At 49.0% G+C, this 11490-nt stretch overlaps 1 protein-coding gene across 2 annotated transcripts in view; it reads right to left on the bottom strand.

The window, feature by feature from the left end:
• The window catches only part of VPS51 (VPS51 subunit of GARP complex), a 28640-nt gene extending 22586 nt beyond the window's left edge, over positions 1-6054 (bottom strand). Inside the window, exons 1-2 of one of the 2 annotated variants that reach the window (XM_017537126.2) lie at positions 5744-6054; positions 5099-5228 (exon numbers count right to left, since the gene is read on the bottom strand). In XM_017537126.2, the coding sequence (XP_017392615.1) occupies positions 5099-5228; positions 5744-5971 (358 nt within the window). In that variant the 5' untranslated portion in view covers positions 5972-6054. The remainder of the gene's footprint in view (positions 1-5098; positions 5229-5743) is intronic. The other variant, XM_017537125.2, reaches the window with a different exon arrangement.
• Between the last annotated feature and the right edge of the window lie 5436 nt (positions 6055-11490).

Consider the following 11490-nt stretch of genomic DNA (forward strand, 5'->3'; position numbering starts at 1 on the left):
ACCAGGATGGTCTCGATCTCTTGACCTCGTGATCCACCCGCCTCGGCCTCCCAAAGTGCTGGGATTACAGGCTTGAGCCACCGCGCCCGGCCCGACGTGTTATTTTTTAAGGCTACAGCTGAGTTGGAGAGCAAGTTGTGGGGCTAGGGCATGTTAAATACCACAGGGTTCACTATTCTTACCAAGATTCAGCTGTTTTTGAATATTCCCTGGATTGCTTGATGCAAACCTTGGTTAATTTCCAGAGTAAAGTTGTTTCTGACTATTCTGGCTAGATTTTTCATTGCTTTTTTTCTTTTCTTCTTTTTTTTTTTTTTTTTTAAAGAGTCTTGCTCTGTCACCCAGGCTGGAGTGCAGTGGCGTGATCTCAGCTCACTGCAATCTCCAGCTCCCAGGTTCAAGTGATTCTCTCCTGGCTTAGTTTCCCAAGTAGCTGGGATTATAGGTACCCACCACCACAACCAGCTATTTTTTGTTGTTGTTGTTTAGTTTAGTTTTGTTTTTTTGCGATGGAGTCTTGCTCTGTTGCCCAGACTAGAATTCAGTGGTACCATCTCGGCTCACTGCAACCTCCGCCTCCCAGGTTGAAGTGATTCTCCTGCCTCAGCCTCCCTGAGTAGCTGGGACTACAGGTGCACACCACCACACCCAGCTAATTTTTATATTTTCAGTAGAGATGGGGTTTCACCTTGTGGCCAGGCTGGTCTCAAACCCCTGACCTCAGGTGATCCGCCCAGTCCTTTTTTATATTTTTAATAATAGAGACAGGATTTTGACATTTTGGCTGGGGTGGTCTCAAACTCCTGACCTCTTATGATCCACTCATCTCAGCCTCCCAAAGTGTTGGGATTATGAGTGTGAGCCACCGCACCCAGCCTAATTTTTTTCATTGCTGTTTTGGAGGATAAAAATATTTAATGTATTTACTCCAGCATTTTTGCTTATGTCACTCCAGACCCTCACCGCCCATGTTTGTAAATAAAATTTTCTTACTGGAATACAGCCATGTTCATTCATTTGCATACTGTCTATGATGCTTTCAGGCTACAGTGGCCGAGTCAAGTAGCTACAAGAGACCAGATAGTCCACAAAGCCTAAAATACTTTTGGGTCCTTTTCAGAAAAAAGTTTGACAACCCCTGGTTTATGGTCTAGCCCTGCTTGCTTCATTCCCCACATTCCTGTTCTTCCTGCATTGGAGAGCTTTCCCAGGGCCTCCGCATAGGTTGTTTCATCAGCCTGTTCATTAACTGTCTTTCTCTAGAATGTATGTTCTGTGACAGCTTAACGTTGTCTTGTCTGCTGCTATATCCATGATTCGGTGCTTAAGCTGAAATCTTAAGCAGAGGTCACTCTTCACACCCAGAGCTCTTCAATACCAGGGCTGTCGATACCCCAGTCTGCCCATCACTGTCCATTTTCACCATTACCATCTTGGTGTCAGATCCCAGAATCTCTGGCCTGACTACTGATATCATGGCATCACTCATGCCTCCTCTCCAACCTATTCCTTTTTTTTTTAAATGGAGTTTCGTTCTTGTTGCCCAGGCTAGAGTGCAATGGCACTCCAGTGATCTTGGCTTGCAGTAATCTTGACTTACTACAACCTCTGCCTCCCGGGTTCAAGTGATTCTCCTGCCTCAGCCTCCCAAGTAGCTGATATTATAGGCGTCTGCCATCACACCCAGCTCATTTGCTGTATTTTTAGTAGAGATGGGGTTTCACCATGTTGGCCAGGCTGGTCTCACACTCCTGACCTCAGGTGATCCACCTGTCTCAGCCTTCCAAAGTGCAGGGATTACAGGAATGAGCCACCGTGCTCAGCCCAATCCATTCCTTCCAGTGCAGCTGGAGGAATCTTTTTGAACCAGAAATCTGAGTGCATCACTCATTTGTCTTAGCTCTCTGTGGATAAAGGCCAAATCCCTAACACATTCTGGAAGGTTTCTAGTTAAAGTGCACATCTACTACCTCCCTGGCTCTGCTCACATCCTGCTTCCCCTCCTGCCGCCCTAGATGAGCTTCTGGCCCTTGGCTAAGGCCGACGCCTCCCTCCCTGCCCTGCTCCACCCGCTCTCCTTCCTGAGGACTTTGTTCTTTCCTCATTTTTTCTCTTTCTTGCCCAATCAGCACACACTCTATGCTACATTACTTTGCTAAGTGTCTCACCCAAGTCTATCAATTCCACGTCCTGGAATGCCTTCCTCACTTAGCTTCTTCTTTTTTTGAGTCCACTCTGTTGCCCAGGCTGGAGTGCAATGGCATGATCTCAGCTAACTGCAACCTCCACCTCCTGGGTTCAAGCGATTCTCCTGCCTCAGCCTCCCGACTGGTTGGGGATACAGGCATGCTTTACCTTGTCCAGGTAATTTTTGTATTTTTAGTAGAGACAGGGTTTTACCATATTGGCCAGGCTGGTCTTGAACTCCTGGCCTCAAGTGATCCACCTGCCTCAGCCTCCCAAAGGGCTGGGATCAGAAGTGAGAACCACCATGCCCAGCCCCTCACTTAAGCTTCTAAAGCATCAATGCTCCTGGTTATCCTTGCACTTTCCTAAATGTTTGTTCCTTTTGTGGGATCTTCCTTATCTCTATGGCTTCTGAATGCTGGAATGCCCCATCCTCAGACCTCTTCCTGACCCTGAATGTCAGGATGCCACATCCTTAGAACTCTTCCTGACCCTCAATGTGGGGATGCCCTGTCCTCAGACCTCTTCCCAACCCTCAATGTTGGGATGTCCCAGGGTGCAGTGCTCAGACCTCTTTCTTACCCTCAGTGTCGGGATGCCCCAGGGTGCAGTGCTCAGACCTCTTCCTTACCCTCAGTGTCAGGGTGCTGGGTCCTCAGGCCTCTTCCTGACCCTCAGTGTCCAGATGCCCCATCCTCAGGCCTCTTCCTGATCCTCAGTGTTGGGATGTCCCAGCGTGTAGTGCTCAGACCTCTGCTCTTCTCACTCCACAGTCCCTCCCTAGTGACCTCAGGTGATCTGCCTGTCTCAACCTCCCAAAGTGCTGAGATTACAGGTGTGAGCCACTGCGCCTGGCTAGTATTTCTAGATTTAGAACCTCTGACTCCTAACAATTACGTCATAATTTTCTTTTTCCTACAAAAAGAGCTACGTCTCAAAACATTATACACATTCCAACAAATGGAAAACATAATCTTACAAAGTTTCTGTGAGAAATATCCCAGCACAGAAGCTATAATTTCTTGCCATTTTGATGCTGGTATTAACAAATAGGAAGGTGCCTACTCATGGAATCTGCTTCAAATCAGATAAAAGAACAATGAGTATAGGTTACTACACCCACCGCTGCGACACGAGGAGAGTAACAGACATCAGAATGCAGGCCCACAGATGCTCCCTGAACATTCCACAGGCTGCAGGTAAACCCTCTGATCTGCCTCCTGGACTTGGTATACATGGGTGCAAAATTACTACAGAAGTCTGAGCAGTACATATATCTCCTCAAAACAGCCCAGAAGCCAGTGTGGACAATAGCAGAACGCTGTCTGGTGCTAGAGAATAAAGAGGACAGAAGGAAAAAAAAAGCCTCTACATGATCTTTGTGTCCCTTAGTATCATACATCTTCTCTCTTTGCTTAGTTAAGGAGGGAAAGAAGGGAGAGAGAAAGGAAGGGAGGGACAAGACCACCTTCTTTCTTCTCTGGAGCAGAGAAGAAAGCTATCAATAATAAGAGAAACTAGGCCGGGCGCGGTGGCTCAAGCCTGTAATCCCAGCACTGTGGGGGGCCAAGGCGGGTGGATCACGAGGTCAAGAGATCGAGACCATCCTGGTCAACATGGTGAAACCCCGTCTCTACTAAAAATACAAAAAAATTAGCTGGGCATGGTGGCGCGTGCCTGTAATCCCAGCTACTCAGGAGGCTGAGAGAGGAGAATTGCCTGAACCCGGGAGGCAGAGGTTGCGGTGAGCCGAGATCGCGCCATTGCACTCCAGCCTGGGTAACAAGAGCGAAACTCCGTCTCAAAAAAAAAAATAATAAGAGAAACTAAACCTTAATGAGGGTTCCTTGGTGTCAGGGATTCTTCTTCAGATAGATACTTTTTTTGGAGACAGGGTCTTGCTTTGTTGCCCAGGTTGGAATGAAGTGGTACTATCACAGCTCACTACAGCCTCAACCTCCCAGGCTCATGTGATCCTCCCTCCTCAGTCTCCTGAGTAGCTGGGCCTATAGGCATATGCCACCATGTCTGGCTAATTTTTGTTTTTATGTTTTTGTAGGGGTGGCCCACTATGTTGGCACTATGTTGCCCAGGTCACTCTTGAACTCTTAGGCTCAAGTGATCCTCCTATTTCAGTCTCCCAAAGTGCTGGAATTACAGCCATGAGCCACCATGCCTGGCCTTTTAAGTACTTCAGATAAATACATTTCATTTTGGGCTGGGCCAGGGATTCACACCTGTAATCCTAGGGCCTTGGGAGGATCCAGAAGGATCACATGAGCCTGGGATGTTGAGGCTGCAGTAAGCCATGATCATGTACTGCCCTCCAGCCTGGCAGACAAAACAAGACACTGTCTCTTAAATGATAAATAAATAGGCCAGGTGCAGTGGCTCACGCCTGTAATCCCAGCATTTAGGGAGGCTGAAGCGAGCGGATCATGAGGTCAGGAGTTCAAGACCAGCCTGGCCAACATAGCGAAACCCTGTCTCTATTAAAAATACAAAAATATTAGCTGGGCAAGGTGGTGCATGCCTGTAGTCCCAGCTACTCGGGAGGCTGAGGCAGGAGAATCGCTTGAACCTGGGAGTCGGAGGTTGCAGTGAGCTGAGATTGCACAATTGCATTCCAGCCAGGGCGACAGTGTGAGACTCCATCTCAAAAATAAATAAATAAATAATCTCCTTTTGTCTTTTCTCTCCTTTGGTACTTAGGACAACCTTCTGAGAGCAGCTGTTATGTCTATAGTAGTCTGAGCATGAAGGCTCAAAGGGAAGAAGGTGAGAATGGAATAATGTCAGGGCAAGACTGGAATCTGAGTCTCCTCCCTCTAAATCCCTTGCTGGTTTTCCCAACACAGGTGGGAGAATGGGGGCTGTGAGACTTTGGAGGGTGTGTCCCCGTGGGGATCACCTGTGGCCGAGATGAACTTGTTGTAGTTCTCATAGACCAGGGTCTGCATGTCGCTGTCTAGAGCCCGGATCTGCCGCACCATATCCGTCTCACTGTCCATCAGTTGGGCCAGAGGGCACTCTCTACGCAGCTGGAGAAATTGGGTGGTTAGTGTTTGAGTCAGGAGGCATTCATGCCCCTAGCCCTGCCTGCAGCTGATAGGCTTTCTGTGCAAGAAATCTTTGATCCACACCCCCTCCAACCACTGCCAGCTCAGGAATCCCAGGCATCGGGCCCTAAGTGGCTTAGCTCAGGGGTTACTAGGTTCGACCCTGTATGGTGTTTGCCAGCATCTGAAATCCTGGGGCTCGGCCTAGGCCCAGCCCCGCGCCTGTCAACGCCTGGGCCACGCCCCCAATCCCGGGCCTATCACAACATCAGCCCAGGAAACCTCAGATGCCGCATCACCTTAGGCCAGTCGGATCCTGCTCACATCCCCTCAGACGCCTGAACTGCTCGTCCTCCTTGGCTGGGGCTCGTCCTCTTAGGAACCCCTGTTCCTCTCAACTTCACGAAAAGTCGGAGGCGTGATCTGGGGGTGCAATGTATCAGGGGCCTGGTTCCCTTCCCCCCTCGCCTCACCCCTCCTACCACCCGCACACACACCTTGTCCAGGTAAACTTCCGGGTCGAAATGCGCCCCGTTCAGATCAGTCGGGTCCAGGGGGTCGGGACCCGAGGGGCGTCCCGCCCCCTCTCCTTCTGAGAGGCCGTAGTAAAGCTTCAGCATCCCATGCGCCTTCCGCCGACGTTCCGGAGCCTCAGCCTCGGGCCCTTCTGGGGAGTCCCCAGGTCCAGACCCCGGGCTAGACCCGGCGGTAGCTGCCGCCGCCATCGCTGGTACTGCAGCCCACGAGCGTGAGGCTGGGAAGGGGGAGGGAAGGAGGAACTTCCGGGATCCATAAAGTTGTTGTTGAAACGAGGCAGTCCTTCAGGTGAAACGTCCCCCAGCAGCCGTGAGTCCTTCGAGACAAGAGTTCCACCGCACCTGTCTTCCTCAAGCGGAAAGGTTCCGGAAGAGCCCTGATGGGTGGAAGCATTTTGTGGAACTGCTTCGAGTTGCTGCTTTCCCAGAAGGGAGATCGGTAGTGGCTCCCCAACCTGTACCCCCGCAGGCAAGCTGCCCACGGAATATGTGCCCAGGTGCAATGAACGGATGCGGGACGTGAGGCCAGAGTAGAATGTTCCTGGGATCTTGCCACTGTCTCGATACCTGGGCAGTGGCTCAATTTATCCCATTCCTAAAATTGGGGTACATACTTCACAGTGGGGCTGCGAGGATTAAATGCATGTACACTACCCCGTACCGTGCCTCTAGCGCAGTGCTTCTTTTATTTTATTTTATTTTATTTTATTTTATTTTATTTTTGAGACGGAGTTTCACTCTTGTTACCCAGGCTGGAGTGCAATGGCGCAATCTCGGCTCACCGCAACCTCCGCGTCCTGGGTTCAGGCAATTCTCCTGCCTCAGCCTCCTGAGTAGCTGGGATTACAGGCATGGGCCACCATGCCCAGCTGATTTTTTGTATTTTTAGTAGAGACGGGGTTTCACCAGGTTGACCAGGATGGTCTCGATCTCTTGACCTCGTGATCCACCCGCCTCTATTTTTTTTAATTTTTAATTATTATTTTTTTTAGAGACGGGGTTTCATCATGTTAGCCAGGCTGGTCTCGAACTCCTGACCTCAGGTGATCCGCCCGCCTCGGCCTCCCAAAGTGCCGGGATTACTGGCGTGAGCCAACGCACCCCGCCTATTATTATTATTATTATTGCAACGAAGTCTTCCTCTGTTGCCCAGGCTGGAGTGCAGTGGCGCAGTCTTGGCTCACTGCAACCTCTGCCTCCCGGGTTGAAGCGATTCTTCTGCCTCAGCCTCCTGAGTAGCTGGGACTACAGGCACGCGCCACTGCGCCTGGCTAATTTTTGTAGTTTTAGTAGAGATGGGGTTTCACAAAATTGGTCAGGATGATCTTAAATTCCTGACCTCATGATCCGCTCACCTCAACCTCCCCAAGTGCTGGGATTACAGATGTGAGCCACCACGCCTGGCCGCACAGTGCTTCTTAAGGCCTGGTCCTCTGACCTGCATTAGAATTGCCGTCAGGACTATCTGTGGCGAGTTATAAGTCTCTGGGCTGGGCTGCACCAAACACTCCTGTAATCCGAGCACTTGGCAGGGCCGAGGCGGGTGGATCGCTTGAGCCCAGGAATTCAAGACCAGCCTTGGCAAAATGGCGAAACTCCATCTGTGTGAAAAATATATATACAAAAATGGCTGGGTGCGTTGGCTCACGCCTGTAATCCAGCACTTTGGGAGGCCGAGGAGGGTGGATCACCTGGTCGGGAGTTCAAGACCAGCCTGACCAACATGAAGAAACCCCGTCTCTACTAAAAATACAAATTAAATTAGCTGGGCGTGGTGGCGCATGCCTGTTACTGGGAAGGCTGAGGCAGGAGAATCCCTTGAACCTGGGAGGTGGAGGTTGTGGTGAGCCAAGATTGTGCCATTGCACTTCAGCTTGGACAACAAGAGCAAGAGTCCATCCCCCCACCAAAAAAGGGGAAAAAAATGCAAAAATTAGCTGGGATGATGGCCCACGCCTGTGGTCCCAGCTACACTCGGAGGCTGAGGTGGAGGAATCGCTTGAGCCAGACCGTGCCACTGCCCTCCAGCCTAGGTGACAGAGCAAGAAAAAAAACAAACCAAAAAAAAACCTCTGGGCTTCTCTCAGACCTAGCTTCTTTTTAGAAAGTTACCAAGTAGTTCTGATGCACACTCATATTTAAGAATCCCTAGGGCCGGGCACAGTGGCTCACTCCTGCAATCCCCTTCCAATCACTTTGGAAGGCGTAGGTGGGAGAATCACTTGAGCCCAGGAGGTCAGTACCAGCCTGGACAACATAGTGAGACCACCCCCTCTCTATTATCTAAAAAAAAAAAGACAGACTCAGCAGAGTTTAAGTGACTAACGCAATGTGCTGAGTGAGGCGTTGGGTGGAAATGTGAAGGATAACTCTCAAGGTTCTCTTTTCCTTTTTTTTTTTTTTGAGACAGAGTCTTGCTCTTGTTGCCCAGGCTGGAGTACAGTGGCACGATCTCGGCTCCTTGCAACTTCTGCCTCCCGGGTTCAAGCCTGCCTCAGCCTCCCGAGTAGCTACGACTACAAGTGCCTGCCACCACACCCAGCTAATTTTTGTATTTTTAGTAGAGACAGGGTTTCACCATATTGGCCAGGCTGGTCTCCAACTCCTAACCTTTCAATCTACCTGCCTCAGCCTCCCAAAGTGCTGGGATTACAGGCGTGAGCCACCTGGCCTTTTTTTTTTTTTTTTTTTTTCCTGAGACAAGGTCTTGCTCTGTCATCCAGGCTGGAGTGCAGTGGTGCTATCTTTGGCTCACTGTAGCCTCTACCTCCTGGGCTCAAGGGATCCTCCCACCTCAGCCTACTGATCTTCTCTCCAGGTTTCTGACTTGGATAAAAGTGCAGCTGTGCACAAAGGTGAGGAGCTCATGGGGACAGGGAACGATCTGGACTTCAGATTAGGACGCAGAGTTGGAATGGAGGAAAAGGAGAAAAAGACTTTCTCAAGTATCAAAGTAGCCCTTGAAACATTACTTATGATAGGCTGTTGGAGGAAGGCTGGAATGGAAAAACCCACTGGTTTACTTGTTCTTTGCCAGGGCTTCTGCAGGTCCAACAGCTCACCACCTGTTTTCATATGGCCTGTCAGCTAGAATGGTTTTCTCATTTGTAAATAGTTTTTTAAAAAATAACATTTCATGACACCTGAAAATCAAATGCAATTCATATTCCATTGTCCATAAGTTTTATTGAAACACAGTCACACCCATTTTTAACATATGATCTATATGCTTTTGCTCTATAAGAGCAGAGTTGAGGCTGGGCATGGTGGCTCATGCCTGTAATCCCAGCACTTTGGGAGGCCAAGGCGGGCAGACCACCTGAGGTCAGGAGTTTGAGACCAGCCTGGCTAACATGACGAAACCCCATCTCTACTAAAAATACAAAAATTAGCCAAGCGTGGTGGCAGGCGCCTGTAATCCCAGCTACTCAGGAGGCTGAGGCAGGAGAATCACCTGAACCCGGGAGGTGGAGGTTGCAGTGAGCCAAGATCACACCACTGCACTCCAGCCTGGGTGACAAGAGTGAAACTGTGTCTCAAAAAAAAAAAAAAAAAAAAAAAAAAGAGCAGCCTTGAGTAGCTACCACAGAGACTTTGTGGTCATCCAAACCTAAAACATTTCCTATCTGATATTTTACAGAAAACGTTTGCTGACCTCTGAATCAATGGGATGTCTAAAGACCATTTAAAAATACCTGAAGATTTCAGCCTATGAAACTATAATCTTAAGAAAATGAAAAAGGGGGCTAGGCAGTGTGGCTTATGCCTCTAATCCCAGCACTTTGGGAGGCCAACACAGGCAGATCACGAGGTCAAGAGATCAATACCATCCTAGCCAACATGGCAAAAACCCGTCTCTACTAAAAATACCAAAAAAATTAGCTGGGCCATGGTGGCACATGGCTGTAGTCCCAACTATTCGGGAGGCTGAGGTAGAAGAATCATTTGAACCCGGAAGGCGGAGGTTGCAGTGAGCTGAGACTGCACCACTGCATTCCAGCCTGGCGACAGAACAACTCCATCTCAAAAAAAAAAAAAAAAGAAAATGAAAAAGATTGAGGTCTACTCCAAGAAGTCTATAAACATTTTTAAAAGTTGGAGAATAGGCCGGGTGGGTGGCTCACACCTGTAATCCCAGCACTTTAGGAGACTGAGGTGGGTGGATCAGAAAGTCAAGAGATTGAGACCATCCTGGCCAACATGGTGAAACCCTGTCTCTATTAAAAATACAAAAAAGCTGGGTGCGGTGGCTCACGCCTGTAATCCTAGCACTTTGAGAGGCCGAGGTGGATGGATCACCTGAGGTCAGGAGTTCAAGACCAGCCTGGCCATTGTGGTGAAACCCCATCTTTAAAAAAAAAAAAAAAAAATAGCTGGGTGTGGTAGTGCTCGCCTGTAGTCCCAGCTACTTGGGAGGCTGAGGCAGGAGAATTGCTTGAACCTGGGAGGTGGAGGTTGCAGTGAGCTGAGAACACACCATTGCACTACAGCCTGACACCTGAAGACAGAGCAAGACTCTGTCTCAAAAAAAAAAAAAAAAAAGTTGGAGAATAATGTTAAGAAAAATCATCCAAAAATTGGAAATCCAAGAGTGTAGTGTGTCCTTTCAATGTCACACTGGGTCATTGTTTCAGAAGCCCACCCAAGGATTATTTACCCACAAAAATACACAGTTGTTTGACTTTGCTACTTACTAGTAAGGTAAATAGACTCTGAAATTATGAGGAGATACAGTCCAGGAGAGATGAAAAACATGTATATCCAGTAGAAAAAGTAACCTCAAAGGGTACAATTTTTGTCATGTAGGACATCCAGTGCATTTTGCATCTAACCTACTAATCATGTGCTAAACATTCCTCTTCATTTTATTTGTTTTCAGACTTGCTCAGTCACCCAGGCTGGAGTACAATGACACCATCTCAGCTCACTACAATCTCTGCCTCCCAGGTTCAAGCGATTCTCCTGCCTTAGCCTCCCAAGTAGCTGGGATTACAGGCACACACCACCATGTCTGGCTAGTTTTTTGTATTTTTAGTAGAGATGGGGTTTCACTATGTTGGCCAGGCTGGTCTTGATCTCCTGACCTCAGGTGATCCACCCACCTTGGCCTCCCAAAGTGCTGGCATTACAGGCATGAGCCACCGTGCCGGGCCTAACATTCCTCTTTAAATGCCTGCTCTGTCCGGCTCCTTGTGCGCATCACCACCTTATCAAATGGGAATCCCCTCACTGATGAGTTAAAGATCTTTTTTTTTTGAGACAAGGTCTCACTATGTCCCCGTGCTGGACTGTAATGGTGCAAGCAGGGCTGGAATTCCTAGGATCAAGTGATCCTCTCGCCTCAGCCTCCCAAGTAGCTGGGACTACAGGCACGGGCCACCACACCCAGCAAATTTCATTTTAAAAAAATTTTTAGTAGAGAGAGGCCGGGTATGGTGGCTCATGCCTGTAATCCCAGCACTTTGGGAGGCCAAGGTGGGCGAATCATGAGGTCAAGAGATAGAGACCATACTGGCCAGTACGGTGCAACCCCGTCTCTCCTAAAAAATACAAAAATTAGCCAGACATGGTGGTGTGCACCTGTAGTCTCAGCTCCGCAGGGGGCTGAGGCAAGGAAATTGGGGAGGCAGGGGTTGCAGTGAGCCAAGCTCAGGCCATTGCACTCCAGCCTGGCGACAGAGCGAGACACCGTCTCAAAAAAAAAAAAA

Source organism: Cebus imitator, unplaced genomic scaffold (assembly GCF_001604975.1).
Source record: "Cebus imitator isolate Cc_AM_T3 unplaced genomic scaffold, Cebus_imitator-1.0 Scaffold102, whole genome shotgun sequence".
Lineage (NCBI taxonomy): Eukaryota > Metazoa > Chordata > Mammalia > Primates > Cebidae > Cebus > Cebus imitator.